We start from the raw sequence: 17,878 nt of genomic DNA on the forward strand, positions 1-17,878 counted from the left end.
TAGATGTAAAATAAAATACTAATATTTTTCTTCACTAATGACACAGGAAAAAAAAGCAAACATCAAGAGGCATATACACTGTTCTCTTCCCTTTAAAGTTTTAGAATATTTCTTTTAAAAAACTTTGCCTTTGTTTGGGAGGATATTATGCATGCCTGTACTTGAAAATTCTATGTTAAAACAACTTTTTATTAAGTGTAATATTTATTGGCAAAACAACATTTAATCCTGGATGGTCTTTGCTAAGAAGAGCATAAACTCAACTGAAAATAGTGTGAGAAAGTGCTTCAGTAACTTTTTTGGCTCAGAATACTTTTGCTTTAATTCACACACACACACACACACACATGTATGTTTTTGTGTTTTTTTACAAACTTCATAATGGAATTTTATATTCCTTCCAGTCAGGTCTTCAGAAGACACTGACCTTTACTACACAGAATAAAGCGTTTCTATTAGGTAAAGTTAAAGGTAGAACAATTTATAGTAAAAACCTGTTGAGAGTTCTGTCACTAGCTATCATTTTATCTGATGAAGTAAAAATCTTTCAGTAAAGCCAGTTGATTTAAGAGATACATATTAATACTAAATTTTACATTTTTGAAACTCGTTTAAAATCAGATGTGCTTAGAGGGAGAAGTGGGAGGGCGGTGGGAAGGCCTGGCATCTGCACGCATTTGGCCGAGCATCACCTGCTGTCACAGGCCGCATGGCGCTTACTCCCCGCTCACTAAACAGCAGTGGGTGCTCCTGGCCGGAGGCCGCTTTCCCTGCAGATCGTCACCCAGGCCTCTGTCCTGCGGCTCCTCTGTCCCCTAGGACCTCTCTCTCCTCTGTAACCAGTTCGTGGAAAGGGAAATAAAAGACTCCACTAGAACTCGGGGCCAGAAGGTGCCCCAGACGGCTGTGTCCTGGTGTCATTAGTGAGACCCGGTCAGGCAGCTAGACGTAGATTGGAGCCAGGGGGTCGGGGGTTTGCTGGAAACAGAACCATTAGCAGGGCCGCAGTTTCTCAGGGACGTCTGTACTGGGGAAGGGGAACACAGGCTCTTTTTTTGGACAGGCTGGCTTCTGTGAATTGTTTCTGTTGAAACATTTTTGTATTTGTTCTGGTCTTTCATTGGGTTCCCATCCTATAGTATAATACATTTGGTCTTTGTTCGTGACAATTTCCCAAGAGATGGTAGTATCTTCTGTTATTCATTATGAGGCCCCTTAGACCATGCCTGAGTTTCTGCCAGTGAGGTGACTTAGGTGGGGCCCCTAGACAGCCTCAGGTCAGGGCTGGCCACAAGACCAAGTGGGACCGCAGGCTTGCCACTTCCAGCCCCACATACCAATCTCCAGGCTGGGGAGGGGGCTGGAGATGAAGCTCTGGAGACACTCTTGAATGATGGCACTTAATGAGCTTCTGGGTGGGAGGATCCATCAAGGGGCTGGGAGCCCTGAGAGGGCACACCCCCATCCATGTCTTGCTCTGTGCACCTGTCGTTTGCCTGTTCCTGAGTTACTCCTTTATAATAAACCATAATAGTTAAGCACTTTCCTGACTTCTGTGATCAGTTCTAGCAAATTATTGAAACTTTAGAGGGGGATGTGGGAACTCCCCAATTTATAGCCAGTCAAAAACTACAGGTGGCCCAGGACTTGCAATAAAGCAGGGGCCGTCTTGTGGGTTGTTGTTGGTTAGTCGCTGTGTTCAACTCTTCTGCAACCCCATGGACTGTAGCCCACCAGGGTCCTCTGTCCATGGAATTTCCCAGGCAAGAATACTGGAGTGGGTTGCCATTTCTTTCTCCAGGGCATCTTCCTGATCCATGGATCGAACTCACATTTCCTGCATTGGCAGGCGAATTCTTTATTGCTGGGCCAGCTGGGAAGCCCTAGCCTTGAAGGACTGGGCTCTTAAGTCTGTAGAATAGGACACTAACTCCAGGTAGTTAGTGTCAGAATTGAATTGACTCACAGACACTAGTTGGTGTCCACAGAGAACTGGGTATTGGTGTTGCAAAGTATTTCACATACAAACCCCACTCATTTATGAAACACTACTTAGGGCAGACTGAATCCATTTGATCTACAGAAGTTACCCACTGGCTGAAGAATAGCAAGACTTTTATCTCTTTCCCTCTAGTTATTAATATGCAAAAAGAGAAACTTCTCCAAAAGTTTTGATTACAGGCCCCAGTGTTCTGTTCTGTGATAACACTCACTGATATTGACAGAACACTGAGTTCAGGGTCACAGAAGGAATCCGGTCAAGACCTTGGAGTTTGTCCTTCTGTCTGGGCATTGCTGCTGCTACTGCTAAGTCACTTCAGTCGTGTCCGACTCTGTGTGAGCCCACAGACGGCAGCCCACCAGGCTCTGCCGTCCCTGGGATTCTCCAGGCAAGAACACTGGAGTGGGTTGCCATTTCCTTCTCCAATGCGGGAAAGTGAAAAGTGAAAGTGAAGTTGCTCAGTCGTGTCCAACTCTTCGCAACCCCATGGACTGCAGCCCACCAGGCTCCTCCGTCCATGGGATTTTCCAGGCAAGAGTACTGGAGTGGGGTGCCATTGAGTTCTCCAGTCTGGACATTATACCCCATCTTTTACTTTCATGTAAAGCTGAAAAAAAAAAAGACTATTGCCTCAGCACCTATAAAGATAATAATTTATAAAAAAAAACGCAATTATTCCAACATACTGGTATTAGCATGGATTGATACCTGTAAGATACATTCACATCTAGCTAGTACCGCTTTAAGTTTTACTAAGAGAGCATTCAAGAATAGTTTATTTTAAAATAGAGCTTACAGGACAGGATAGGATATCTTTTATTAAATTTTCACATAAAAAGAAAAAAGTACACAGGGCATTAATTATAAGTAACACCACAATTAATCGGGCATCATCTCTCTGTAAAGAATAGGCAAGCAATGTATCATTTTAGTAACATTTTTTCCTGGTCTTTCACTTTCTGTATTCTCTTTTCTTGATTTCTGATCATTGAAGACATTGCTGAAAATGTTGATAAAACAAAGTTAGAAAAGCAACATATACTCAGGCTTTAAATACATACTTCTATTATGTATTTCTTAAAAGGTCAGCTTGTTACCATAGAAAAGATACATGCTGAGCTCAAAAAGTTCTTAAAAACTGCAAAGTAGCACATTTTTAAAAAAGACTTTAATTATGAAACAGAGCTGAGGGTAAATCTTTGCTCTTTTAGTTGTTTTCAATGAACATGATAGGGAATTCCCTGATGGTCCAAAGGTTAGGATGCTGCGAGTTCACTGCCAAGGGTATGGGTTCAATTCCTGGTCAGGGAAGCAGCACTGTGTGGCCAAATAAATAATAACATGATAATTATTGTTACAGAAATAATACATACTAATTGTAAATAATTTGAACACCTCAGAAGGGTACATAGAGAGATAAAAATCATTCTGTTTTTATTCCCTCAGTGTATTGAACCTCCTTCTCCCTGCTGCTGCTAAGTCACTTCAGTCGTGTCCAACTCTGTGTGACCCCAAAGACGGCAGCCCACCAGGCTCCCCTGTCCCTGGGATTCTCCAGGCAAGAACACTGGAGTGGGTTGCCATTTCCTTCTCCAATGCATGAAAGTGAAAAGTGAAAGTGAAGTCACTCAGTCTTGTCCGACTCTTAACGACCCCGTGGACTGGAGCTTACCAGGCTCCTCCATCCATGGGATTTTCCAGGCAAGAGGTCATCACTATAAACATTTTAATGAATATCTTCACAAGTACATATGCACACACACACCGACAGAAGTCTTCTTTACAAAAATGGAAATGTGGTATAAATCGTTCTGCAGCTTGCTTTCATTCACTTAAAATGTCAATACCTTTCCAGTTCAGCTCATGTTTTGTTATGACAGCACAGTATTACATTGTGTGGATGTACCAACATGTTAATAAATAAACTTTTTAAAGTTGCTTCCTTATTTTTGCTTATAAACAATGCTATAGGAAATACTTCTGTAAACAGACTTTTGTGTGTGCAACTTTTCTTGCAGAATAAATTGCTGGAAGTGGAGTTTCTGGGTCAGAGAATACATGTACTTTCAATTTTGATAAATGTTCCCCACATTCTCTCCAAAATATGTTTCATAATTTCCAAGAGACATGTCATCCAGACAATGCATCCAATAAAAAGATTAGAAAAAAATTTAACAAATATGACATGTTTTCCATTTGGATTATTACATGGTAGGATTAGTCAGATAGTCAGAAATATAAGTCAAAGTGTGAATAAAAATGGGGCCTATAAGATAATGAATCTTCCTCTAAAAAGTTATGATAAACTTAAAATCAAATGTTTTTATGTTTATATACACAGACACCTGGAGTTATCAAAAAGAATTTGTTGATTTTCTTTAGTAACAATTTAGCTTTTAGTATGTTAAAAATGTGGATTTTGGAGTCAAAAATTGCAGAGATCAATTCCCAGCTCCACTACTCATTGTGTGACTTCGAACTTATTGACTGACTGTGATCTTCAGCTTCCTCATTACCAAATGACAAGATATTAGCATGCACCTCCCAGTGTTGTGAAGCTCACAGACAAGACGCTGCATACAGGGCCTGGCACACAGCGCCTGGCACACAGCTGATAACTGCTCAATAAATGCTAATAACAACTATTATTATAATAAGGTTAAATTTATTTTTAAATGATTTTTTGAAAGTTATTATTTTCCATCTGGCAAGATTGTATTATTTTCTAGAGATGAAATAAGAATAACATGTATACTCCAAAAATAATTTCTCTCTGACAAAGTCTCCTGGATTCATGGATTTATATCAGTAAATCATAAAACATGATAGCCTCCTGAATTCATGGGAACATCCACTTAGAATTCATGTCCCAGAAGTTGTCTATCATCTGCAGAGTACAACAATTTCTTGTTCAAATAGCTCTAGTTTATGTAGACGTATGGAAGTCCACATTTAGACATAGTTTATCTTTATTTATTTAGTGATTCATTGGGTGGCACAGTCTGCCCATGGTAATTTAAATCTTCTATAAGGGTAAATACTGTTGTTTTGTTTTCTGGCTATTAACTGCCACCTTATGCTCGCTGCTGCTGCTAAGTTGCTTCAGTCGTGTCCGAGTCTGTGCGAGCCCATAGACGGCAGCCCACCAGGCTCCCCCATCCTTGGAATTCTCCAGGCAAGAACACTGGAGTGGGTTGCCATTTCCTTCTCCAATGCATGAAAGTGAAAAGTGAAAATGAAGTCGCTCAGTCATGTCCGACTCTTTGCGACCCCATGGACTGCAGCCCACCAGGCTCCTCCACCCATGGGATTTTCTAGGCAAGAGTAATGCTCGCTACTGTCATACAAATGTTCATCTACAGACCTGAAAGGGTAAGAAAGACAGCGTATGGGAAAGTGTCACGTGAACTCAGCCACTCAGAACATGTGTCCTGCTGAGGGCTGGTCAGCAATATTATCATCCCTATTAGATGAAAGAGGAGGGCTAAGGCGACCTGCCCAAGGTCACCCTGTTAATCGAGGCATTAGTCATGGTGAAGACTCTTACATTCTGACCTGAGGTTTCTGAATTGCCTGTTGTGTATCCTTTTCAGTGGATCTACAGATAAGAGGCTTAACCTGAAAGGAAGGCTGAGTATTCTTTTGAGCTAGGATGAGCTCTCCAAAAACGTGCACCGTACCTTGGTTCTTCATCTGTAAATCTTCTACCAGAGTTTGCAAGCTTTCCAGTCTGGTTTGGAGCTTCCTGCATGTCTTTCCGGTTGTTTCTATTGGCTGAGACTGTGAAGCTATTAGAAAATTGCTTAGATGTGATATTAAAAGTCTATTTGATATTTCATTTTAGAAATCTTCCAATTATGGGTTAAACAACCTTTCTTTTAATATAATGGAAGCTTTAAACCACTATTTTAAAATAAAGAAATACTGTATCCAAATATTGCAATACTAGCTTATATGATTTTGTTTCAAACCAATCTGATTTACTAGTTTGTAACCACACAGCATTAAGTGGGATGAGTGGGAAGAACACTTCAAGTTTAATGATAGGTCCTACATTTTAAATGACAGCTTTTCATTCCAAACCTGTGTAGTTCCAGTAACTTAGTGTTTGGAGGAGCGAGATTTAATACTGGCCCTGGAAAGATTTTTGAATTTCTGAGGCCAAGTGCCCGTATCAGTTGTTGTCACCTGAATGAGGACAGTATTATATTGCAGGAGCAGTATGGACGCTGACACGGCCACAAGGAACCTAGAATAAATGTGGCAGCTGCAACTGAGGAGGTGCTACAAGCCTGGGAACTATTCTCAAATAAGTACGCTATGCTTTGTCAACCTCCAAAACATACTGGCTGTCAATCACAAGATTTTAATTTCAAGCTTAGTCTCTGACTTGCTGTATAATCTTGAAAATATTTTGATACCTCATTTTTCTGTCAAGAAAACACCCTTTTACTTTTTAAAGATGATTTTAAAGGCAATCATCTAGGAATTATTTTTGTTTAAGAGAATAAAAAATAATTTCTCATTGAGAGATTTTTAACGTAAATAATGTAAAACATGTTTGACAAATATCTGACAACAGGGAGCAAAAAAGAAAACGCCATGCTACTGAAAGTGAAAGTTGCTCAGTCATGTCTGACTCTTTGCGACCCCATGGACTATAGAGTCCATGGAATTCTCTAGGCCAGAATACTGGAGTGGGTAGCTATTCCCTTCCTCAGGGGATCTTCCATTATGTAGCCACAAACTAATAATGAGGTGACCAGCAGCAATGTTCTGCTCCTGCAATAATCACTGTTGTCATCATGATGTAACTGGGCTTCCCTGGTGGCTCAGATGGTAAAGAATCCGGCTATAATGGGCGAGACTTGGGTTCGATCCCTGGGTTGGGAAGATCCCCTGGAGGAGGGCATGGCTACTCACTCCAGTATTCTTGCCTGGAGAATTCCATGGACAGAGGAGCCTGGTTAGCTACAGTCTGTGCTGTGCTGTGCTTAGTCACTCAGTTGTGTCTGACTCTTTGGGACCCCATGATGGAATGTAGCCTGCCAGGCTTCTCTGTCCATGGGATTCTCCAGGCAAGAATACTGGAGTGTGTTGCCATGCACTTCTCCAGGCTGCAGTCTATGGGACTGCAGAGAGTTGGACAAGACTGAGCAACTAAGCACAACACAGCACAGCAATTTTTTTTAATTAAAGAATTTAGAAGTATAAGAGATGAAGGAGGACCCAGATGCAGAAAAAGATGACAAAAAAAGAAAATGTGCTAAAAGCTATGTTTAAGTCCTGATTTTTTTTTTTAAAGGATCTAAAAATATGTTAGGCATAGAATTTCAAAAGACCAGGAACTGACTTAACAATGATGCAACCACTTGGCTAATTTACCTCTTATCAAAGAGAATGATACCAGAGAGCACTGACATCATATATGATGAAAAACATTTCAAGCTCAATTCAGCATTTATATATACTTAATGTCCACTTTCATTTTTTCAGGCTTATTCTAAAGCAAATCATTTTTTATCACCTATCTTTATTAATAATAAATGAACTCAAAATTTTAAAAATGAGGACACTTTGGTAAGTTTGTATAACAGATACTTGCACTTACAGAGACAGAAAACCGACATAATTTGAAGCACAAGCTGGAATCAAGATCGCTGGGAGAAATATCAATAACCTCAGATATGCAGATGACACCACCCTTATGGCAGAAAGTGAAAAGGAACTAAAGAGCCTCTTGATGACAGTGAAAGAGGAGAGTGAAAAAGCTGGCTTAAAGCTGAACACTGAGAAAACTAAGATCACGGCATCTTGTCCCATAACTTCATGGCAAATAGATGGGGAAACAGTGGAAACAGTGGCTGACTTTATTTTTCTGGGCTCCAAAATCACTGCAGATGGTGACTGCAGCCATGAAATTAAAAGACGCTTACTCCTTGGAAGGAAAGTTATGACCAACCTAGATAACATATTAAAAAGCAGACATTACTTTGTCAACAAAGGTCCGTCTAGTCAAGGCTATGGTTTTTCCTGTGGTCATGTATGGATGTGAGAGTTGGACTATAAAGAAAGCTGAGCGCCAAAGAATCGATGCTTTTGAACTGTGGTGTTGGAGAAGACTCTTGAGAGTCCCTTGGATTGGAAGGAGAGCCAACCAGTCCATCCTAAAGGAGATCAGTCCTGGGTGTTCATTGGAAGGACTGATGTTGAAGCTGAAACTCCAATACTTTGGCCACCTGATGTGAAGAGCTGACTCACTGGAAAAGACCCTGATGCTGGGAAAGATTGAGGGCAGGAGGAGAAGGGGACGACAGAGGATGAGATGGTTTGATGGCATTTCTGACTCAATGGACATGGGTTTGGGTGGACTCTGGGAGTTGGTGATGGACAGGGAGGCCTGGTGTGCTGCGGTTCATGGTGTCACAAAGAGTCAGACATGACTGAGCGACTGAACTGAACTGAACTAAGAAAAGTCATTCATTTTCAGCATTTACAAGAAGACCCAAAAGCTTATAAAACAGAGAAAAAGATCATTATTCATGTCAGAGAAAGAGATAATATTTATCTGTAATATCTACTATGTTTATTTACTAAGGTGTATGTGTGCATTAATAATTATTTATTTAACTAAGACAAATAAATAAATAAGACCCACTTAAACACACACCCACCACACAGCATCAATTGGAGTGTACCTATAAGAACACCATGTGAAACTTTCTTAAATCCAATTATGAAAAAGAACTCTTAAATCACAGAGTAGGAAAACAATTAATCTCATCAGTGAAATCAGGTGATTCTTACCTTTAACAGAATCAGGTGAATGAACAGGTTTGGTAGATCTATATTGTGGTGAGGAACCTATGGAATCCTCAACTGAACTAGTCAGGAGTGAGTGAACTGGAGACTTCTTAGGAGAAGAATGGAATGAACGGGAAGCTGAATTTTTCACAGATGGACTTCCTAAAATTTTATAAGGACAAAAGTAAAAGGACAGAATTATTTAAAAATAGTATGCTACACCTCTCAAAAAATCAAACTCTCAAACGTTTCCAATCATGTGGGTGGGGTGTGTTCTGGTAAAACCCAAGACCTTGAATTGGAACCGAAATGGGGTACATCCTAGGAATAAGGAACTGAGTCTGCCCTTGTGGGTCCTGAGGTCTATCTTCAAATTAGCTTAATTCCTGATTGGATTAAATTTATCTGGGATTGCTGGTATGGTTGAGTACCAGAGACAAGCATGAATTTTCTCTGGAAGAAGGCAATGTTATTGTAAGCCTGAAAGCATTTTCTAAGTCTGAAACAGTTTTTCGTATATGTTTGCCATACAATAAAAATAACCAAGCATATGAGGAGACCCCCTTCATGGATCATAGCCTTGTTGCAGCAAAGGGGCTTGCCTAACTCAGTGAAGCTGTGAGCCAAGCCCTGCAGGCCACCCAAGATGGATGGGTCATAGTGAAGAGTTCTGACAAATGTGGTCCACTGGAGGAGGAAATGGCAAACCACTCCAGTATTCTTGCCATGAGAACCCCATGAACAGTATGAAAAGACAAAAAGATAAGACACCGGAAGATTAACTCCTCAGGTTTGAAGGTGTCTGATACGCTACTGGGGAAGAGAAGAGGGCAATTACTAATAGCTCCAGAAAGAATGAAGTGGCTGGGCCAAAGTGGAAATGATGCTCAGTTGCAGATGTGTCTGGTGATGGAAGTAAAGTCTGATGCTATAGAGAACAATATCTCAAAGGAACCTGAAGTGTTAGGTCCATGAATCAAGGTAAATTGGACACGGTGAAGCAGGAGATGGCAAGAGTGAACATGGACATTTCAGGAATCAGTGAACTAAAATGGACTGGAATGGGCAAATTTAATTCAGATGATCATGATATGTACTACTGTGGGCAAAAACCCCTTAGGAGAAATGGAGTAGCCCTCATAGTCAACAAAACAGTCTGAAATGCAGTACTTGGGTGTAATTTTAAAAATGACAGGAATGATATCGGTTCGTCTCCAAGGCAAACCATTCAACATTACAGTAATCCAAGTCTATACCCCAACCACTGATGCTGAAGAAGCTGAAGTTGACCAGTTTTATGAAGACTTACAAGACCTTCCAGAACTAACACTAAAAAAAGATGTCCTTTTCATCATAGGAGATTAGAATGCAAAAGTGGGACGTCAAGAGATACTTGGAGTAACAGGCAAATTTGGGCTTGGAGTACAAAATGAAGCAGGGCAAAGGCTAAAAGAGGTTTGACAAAAGAACACAATGCTCATAGCAAACATCTTCTTCCAACAACACAAGAGAAGACTCTACACATGGACATCACCAGATGGTCAATACCAAAATCAGATTGATTATATTCTTTGCAGACAAAGATGGAGAAGCTCTATATAGTCAGCAAAAACAAGACCTGGAGCTGACTGTGGCTCAGACCATGAGCTCCTTATTGCAAAATTCAGGTTTAAATTGAAGAAAATAGGGGCAACCACTAGTCTATTCAGGTATGACCTAAATCAAATCCCTTATGATTTTGTCCCTAACAGTGGACTACTTGATGAATAGACTCAAGGGATTAGATCTGGCAGACAGAGTGCCTGAAAAACTATGGACAGGGGTTTGTAACACTGTGTAGGAGGCAGTGACCAAAATCATCCCCCCCCAAAAAAGAAATGCAAGAAGGCAAAGTAGTTGTCTGAGGAGGCTTTACAAATAGCTGAGGAAAGAAGAGAAGCAAAAGCAAGGGAGAAAGGGAAAGATGTATCCAACTGAATGCAGCGTTCCAGAGAATACCAAGGAGAGATAAGAAGGCCTTCCTCAGTGAACAATGTAAAGAAGTAGAAAAAATAATACAATGGGAAAGACTAGATATCGCTTCAAGAAAATTGGAGAGATCAGGGGAACATTTCATGCAAGGATGGGCACGATAAAGGACAGAAACAGTAAGAACTTAACAAAAGCAGAAGATATTAAGAAGAGGCGGAGAATACACAGAAGAACTATACAAAAAAGGTCTTAATGACCTGACTAATCACGATGGTGTGGTCACTCACCTAGAGCCAGACATCCTGGAGTGCGAAGTCAAGTGGGCCTTAGGAAGCATTACTGCAAACAATGATAGTGAAGGTGATGGAATTCCAACTGAGCTATTTCAAATCCTAAAAGATGATGCTGTAAAAGTGCTACACTTAATATGTCAGCAAGTTTGGAAAACTCAGCAGTGGCCACAGGACTGGAAAAGGTCAGTTTTTTCATTCCAATCCCAAAGCAGGGCAGTGTCAAAGAATATTCAAAGTATCATACAACTGCATTCATTTCACATGCTAGTAAGGTTATGCTCAAAATCCTTCAAGCTAGGCTTCAGCAGTATGTGAACCGAGAACTTCTTGATGTACAAGCTGGGTTTAAAAAAGGCAGAAGAATCAGAGATCAAATTGCCAACATTTGTTCAATCACAGAGAAAGCAAGAGAATTCCATAAAACCATTTACTTCTGGTTCATTGACTACTAAAGCCTTTGACTGTGTGGATCATAATAAACTGTAGAAAATTGTTATAGACATGGGAATACCGGAACACCTTACCTGTCTCCTGAGAAACCTGTATGCAGGTAAAGAAGCAACAGTTAGAACTGGACATGGAACAACTGATTGGTTTAAAATTAGGAAAGGACTATGACAAGCTGTATGTTGTCAATGTGCTTATTTAAGTTATATGTAGAGCACATCGTATGAAATGCCATGCTGGATGAAGCACAAACTGGAATCAAAATATCTGGGAGAAATATCAACAACCTCAGCTATGCAGATGATTCTACTCTAGTGGCAGAAAGAGAAGAGAAACTAAGGAGCCTCCTGATGAGGGTGAAAGAGGAGAGAGAAAAAGCTGGCTTAAAACTCAACATTCAGAAAACCAAGATCATGGCATTCAGTCCCAGCACTTCTTAGCAAATATAAGGGGGAAAAGTGGAAACAGTCACAGATTTTATTTTCTTGGGCTCCAAAATCACTGCAGACAGTGACTGCAGTCATGAAATTAAAAGACATTTGCTCTTTGGAAGGAAAGCTATGATAAACCTAGACAGCATATTAAAAAGCAGAGACATCACTTTGCTGATAAATGTCTGTATGGTCAAAGCTATGGTTTTTTCCCCAGTAGTCATGTATGGATGTAAGAGTTGGACCATAAAGAAGGCTGAGCACTGAATAATTGATGCTTTCAAATTGTGGTGTGGGGAAGACTCTTTAGAGTCCCTTGAACAGCAAGGAGATCAAACCAGTCAATCCCAAAGGAAGTCAACTCTGAATATTCATTGGAAGGACTGATGCTGAAGTTAAAGCTCCAATACTTTGGCCACCTGATTTGAAGAGCTGACTCACTGGAAAAGACCCTGATGCTGGGAGTGTTGAGGACAGGAGGAGAAGCGGGCAGCAGGGGATGCGATGGTTGGATAGCATCACTGACTCTATTGACATGAATTTGAGCAAAGTCTGGTAGATGGTGAAGTCCAGGCAAGCCTGGTGTGCTGCAGTCCATGAGCTTGCAGAGTCGGACACAAATTAGTGACTGAACAACAACACCACGAGGAGTCAAAATGACATGGCGGGAAACCAAGAAAAAAAAATACAGATAACAGGCATAGACCCGCAAGGTCTGGATGATGGAGGCAGAGACTACCCAGATTCAACAGCATTTGCTCCAAACCACAAACAAGTTCTTCTTATATAAAGAAAACCATACCTAGGTGTATCAGTAAAAACTGCCAGAAAATAAACCCAAACCCAAAGACAAAAAACAATCTTAAAGCTTCCAGGAGGGCAAAATGACATGTTACATTGAAATGAGGAATAATTAAATTTAGAGCTGACTTCTTAGTGGAGACACTGGAAGCCAGAAAACAATGGAAAACTCAAAAGGAAAGAAAAATGTTAATCTAGAATCCTATACTTAGCAAAAATACTTCTCAAAAGTGGGGATAAAATAAAGACAAGTTTAGACAAACAGAAACTGGGAGAATATGTTAAAGGAAACATTAAAGGCATAAGTAAAATGACAGCAGGCACGAGATAAAGTGTGAATGTGTGTGTGCGTCTAGATGAATTTTAATGGCACAACACAGTGGAAATGACCCCTCATGGTATTTTACCTTTAGAATTAAAATACGTGACAACGATTCTGTGTAAGCTGGAAGGAAAGTAAATGGAGTTAACATGTTCTAAGGTACTCACAATTTATGAAAAAAGGTAAAAGCATTCACTTATATTAATCTAATAAAGCAAGGATATATGCCGGGTAAACGGTAAAAGTATAAACATACAACTGAAGTAAAAATCTAAGGAAACTGTTCAACTTCAAACAAGTGTTCTTTTGTTCAAAATATAGTATTAGTTCATAAAGATTCGTCACAAGTTAAAAATTTAAAAATTAAGTAGAATTTATTTAAGAATATTGCTTTGATGTTAGATATACATTTACATTCTTCTACAAAAGACAAGAAAACCTGGAAACTCCTTCTATTTCACCTCACACCTCGATTTTCCCTACTTACATTACTGTCCAGATTTATAGTAAACTTTCACTGAATAACCATCATTTTCAGTTTTGTTCTTTTCCATTTATTTTGTCTTCTTCCATAGGAGGGCTGATTATGTGTCTGCTGGTTTGCCTTTGCCTTCCAAATGCAACCTATACTCTACCATTATCTTTCACATTTCTTAGTTTTAAAAACTCCTCTTCTGCAATTTTCTCTAGGGGTCTGTCATGTCCCTGATTATGATTTCAGCCCCTCCTATCCTAATTTTTATTTTTTTCCATTTCTAGTTTGAGTTGTGCCATTTTGTTTTTCAACAGATTCTACTATCTTTCAATTTCTTCCTTTATTTTGTTTTCTAAAGCACACTTTGTCTTTGGAAAGTGTATGGAGAACAATCTGTCTCTTATCTTTTTCTTTTCACTCATTCAGAAATTATTTACTGAATATTTTTACTGAATAATCTACTGAATTACTTAAGGGCCTGCTATGTCCCGGGAAGGTTCTGGGTACTGGGGTATTTCCCAACCACTAAAGTCATTTGCCCGTGTGCAGATCTGTCTAGCAGGAGGTGACACCCAATCAACAACATAATTAGTAAGTTACATAGTATAAAAAATGAGGGGACCAGCAGCAAGTGAAAGGGAATCCACTGTAAGCTTTAAGCAGGCCCAATTTTTGTGCTTTCATTAAAAACTCACCTGCAGATGGGAATACAAAGCAACCAGGCGGATCTTCCAACTCTGCTACGTGTAACGTGACTGGCTCTCTGGAAACATAAGGATGGTCATGCAAAAACATTCCATTTTCAAATTCAGTGCCAAGATTTATCAACAAGAACAAACTGGTGAAGGCAAAAGTGATGGCTTAATGTATAAACCCAAGATGGTAGCCATGACCCTAAACTGCAGAAGTCCTAAACTACCCTATGAGGGAGAACCAGAGTTATGTCATCCTTATGTATTCAGTGCCTATGAACATTTTTCAGAATGAAAATGTAATAACATATAATCTTGGTTGCAAAATTCTTTTTTATAATAATATGTATAAAACCCAGTATTTCTCTCATGTATTCTAAGAGATGCACTCTTAATGACTCATTTAAAATTTAAAAACCAAGGAAAAAACTAACCTCTCTTGGTAATAATAAGTGTCACTTTACAAAACTATCAGACCTATTTAAATCAGTAAGTTGAACTAAACCACAAAGTTCTCTGTGGGTTGGATACCAGTTTGAAAATATTATGACAGCAGTTCTCAAAGTGGTGCCCTTGAAAAGGGGGTTTGTGAGGTCAACACTAATTTTATTAGAATACTAAGATATTATTTTCTTTTTAACTCTTAGTCTCTCATAAGTATACAGTGGAGTTTCCCAGAGCCTCCATGATATCTGATATCATACCAGAAAAATGCAGAGGCAGGTATGAGAATATAGCTACCTTTTATTAAGCCACGCATTAACTGTAAAATGAAGTCTTCTTAATGATTTTTTGTTTGAAAAGTTATTTTTCATAATAAACTATTTTATTATAGAAACCTGTAATATACTTACTTTGCTTATCTTTAAGTATCAAATTGTTTTAATTTTTTTTAATTAAAATTTAATTTTATTTTCCAATACTAAAAATAGAAATGATCTATGTAAACAAAAGCTCTTTGGAATCCTCAGTGATATTTGTGAGTGCAAAGGGGTCCTGAGACCAAAAAGTTTGAGAATATTAGGAGGAAAGCCTTAGAAAAAGTCATGGCTGTATTGTGTAGTCTTCATTATCAGGGCAAGGTGTCTGTTCTGAGACCAAAATGTTTGAGAATATTAGGAGAAAAGCCTTGGGAAAAAGGTCACGGCTGTGTTGTACAGTCTTCATTATCAGGGTAAGGAGTCTGTTCTTGCTGCACTAGGCAATGGGGAGCCTTTGAAGGTCTTGGCGCTGGGACCATAGTCTGAGGTGTGCTTCAGGCAGAGCAATTTGAAACTCATTCACAGAAGTGATTGGAACTTACAAGAGACTAGAGATTTAAGACATCCACACTGAACACAGTAAGGGCTACCACAAAGGTACATGAGAGTGGTAAAGTGGCTTTAAAAGCAGTGTGGAAAAATAAAATAAAATAAAAGCAGTGTGGTGGGATGAATAATGATTGTCAAATATATCTGTCCAAATACCAACAGCCTATGAATGTTACCTTACATGGCACTAGAGACTGCAGATGTGATTACATCAAGGGTCTTAAGATGGGGAGACTGTCCTGGAGTATGTGGAGACACACCTACATTATCTAAATGGCATCACAAATCTCTTTACAGGAGGAAGGCAGGGGGGAGATTTCACACAGAAGAGAGAGGGTGATGTGACAATCCCAGCAGAAGACTTGAGGATGCCATGCCAGAGGCTGTGAGCCACAAGGCAAAGAGTGCAAAGAACAAAGCGCTAGAGGCCCAGAAGCTCTAAAAGAGAAAGGGAAGGGAATGCATTAATCTCAAGGGCTTCTAAAAGGAGTGTAACCTTGCCAACATCCTGATTGTCCAGGTACCCAGAAGCAGAACCAGGAGTGGTTATAAGCCTGAGCTCAGAAGCAGGCTAGAACTGAGTTCAATTCTGGTTCCTTTATTTACAAGCTGTATGACCTTGGTAAATTGCTGGGCAAGCTGCGTCTTCATTTCTAACCTATATATGGGGATAATAATGCCTATATCATAGATATGATTAGACAGACTAAATGAGATAAGTCAAAAACACCCAGATAATAGATGGCTGCAGATATTATTAACAGGATGAGTGAGTGTAATGTTACACACCTAGGTTAGAAGACAATCAAAACTTGTTTCTTTTAGGCTAAGAGAAAGCTGTATTTATAAAGATTCAAGTTCACTGAATATTGATCAAACAGTAGGGACAGTAAGAAACTATCTGCTTTAATTCATTCACAAACAAATATTTACAGAAAAGCAGGCAAAATGCTTGGTCCAAAATCACTGCAGATGGTGACTGCAGCCATGAAATTAAAAGACACTTTTAAGTGTCCTTAAGGAAGGAAAGTTATGACCAACCTAGATAGCATATTCAAAAGCAGAGACATTACTTTGCCAACAAAGGTCCGTCTAGTCAAGGCTATGGTTTTTCCAGTGGTCACGTATGGATGTGAGAGTTGGACTGTGAAGAAGGCTGAGCGTCCAAGAATTGATGCTTTTGAACTGTGGTGTTGGAGAAGACTCTTGAGAGTCCCTTGGACTGCAAGGAGATCCAACCAGTCCATTCTGAGGGAGATCAGCCCTGGGATTTCTTTGGAAGGAATGATGCTAAAGCTGAAACTCCAGGACTTTGGCCACCTCATGTGAAGAGTTGACGCATTGGAAAAGACTCTGATGCTGGGAGGGATTGGGGGCAGGAGAAGAAGGGGACGACAGAGGGTGAGATAGCTGGATGGCATCACTGACTCGATGGACGTGAGTATGAGTGAATTCTGGGAGTTGGTGATGGACAAGGAGGCCTGGCGTGCTGTGATTCATGGGGTCGCAAAGAGTCGGACACGACTGAGCGACGGAACTGAACTGAACTGAACTGAAAGATACAGTAATGAATAGGCCTTTCTTTGCCTAACTGGAATTTAAACATTAGAATTCATTTTCATATTCTATGATATAAACAGGACTCTAATATCGCTATTTTTTCATAAGCAGTAAGAATAGAAAGATAAAAGTTTTTCCTGGCAGTCAGTCAATAAATAGACCCTACGACTATAAGCAACTTGAGGACAGGGCCCATGTGTGTCTCACCTGCCGTTACATCCCATGGGCCTAGCACAGAACTCGGCACATCACAGGCAGTGAACGATATTCTAATGAATGAATGAATGAAAAATAGTAGTAAAGGGGACATTTTGAAAGTCAGGGGCTGGTCAGATGGTTTCTTACCTGCTAAAAGTTTCACTTGATTTGCTGCCTTCAGTGGATTCCCTTAATGAGTTGTTGCTTCTGTTGGCAGAGGGTGGGAGAAGTTAAAGACTATGTGATGTTATTTTAACTTAGTGATCAAACCAAATTGTTCCTCTGAATACTGCTTTTAGACAGATGCAGATTCAAAACAGTGAGATTGGGGTGCTCGCTCTTCCCAGTGGAGAGAATGTATGGAGAGAAGCTTGAAGACAGAAGGACATGGACCCCTCTGGGAATCAGAAGCAGTCCATTTTGGCCAGAGCTCAGTACAGGAGGAAAGCAGGCTGGTGACCAGCTAGGGAGATACTTCAGTATCAGTCTGAGAACCATGTGTTGAATGCAGAAGATGCTGGGAGCTACTGAAGACCTGCTGCTGCTGCTAAGTCGCTTCAGTCGTGTCCGAC

General features: G+C 39.9%; 1 protein-coding gene across 14 annotated transcripts in view; it reads right to left on the reverse strand.

The window, feature by feature from the left end:
- Window positions 1-2,743: 2,743 nt before the first annotated feature.
- CCDC158 (coiled-coil domain containing 158) overlaps window positions 2,744-17,878 on the reverse strand; it is an 83,180-nt gene continuing 68,045 nt past the window's right edge. For 6 of the 14 annotated variants that reach the window (XM_059887788.1, XM_059887791.1, XM_059887790.1 and 3 more), the window contains 5 exons: window positions 17,454-17,513; window positions 14,242-14,309; window positions 8,810-8,968; window positions 5,683-5,782; window positions 2,744-3,002 (listed from right to left, as the gene is read on the reverse strand). In XM_059887788.1, coding sequence (XP_059743771.1) covers window positions 2,882-3,002; window positions 5,683-5,782; window positions 8,810-8,968; window positions 14,242-14,309; window positions 17,454-17,513 — 508 coding nt within the window. In that variant the 3' untranslated portion in view covers window positions 2,744-2,881. Of the gene's footprint in view, window positions 3,003-5,682; window positions 5,791-8,809; window positions 8,969-13,156; window positions 13,195-14,241; window positions 14,310-17,453; window positions 17,514-17,878 lie in introns of those variants that run through there. The other 8 variants (XM_024993608.2, XM_010806243.4, XM_015471691.3 and 5 more) reach the window with 6 other exon arrangements.

Source organism: Bos taurus, chromosome 6 (genome assembly GCF_002263795.3).
Source record: "Bos taurus isolate L1 Dominette 01449 registration number 42190680 breed Hereford chromosome 6, ARS-UCD2.0, whole genome shotgun sequence".
Classification (NCBI taxonomy): Eukaryota; Metazoa; Chordata; class Mammalia; order Artiodactyla; family Bovidae; genus Bos; species Bos taurus.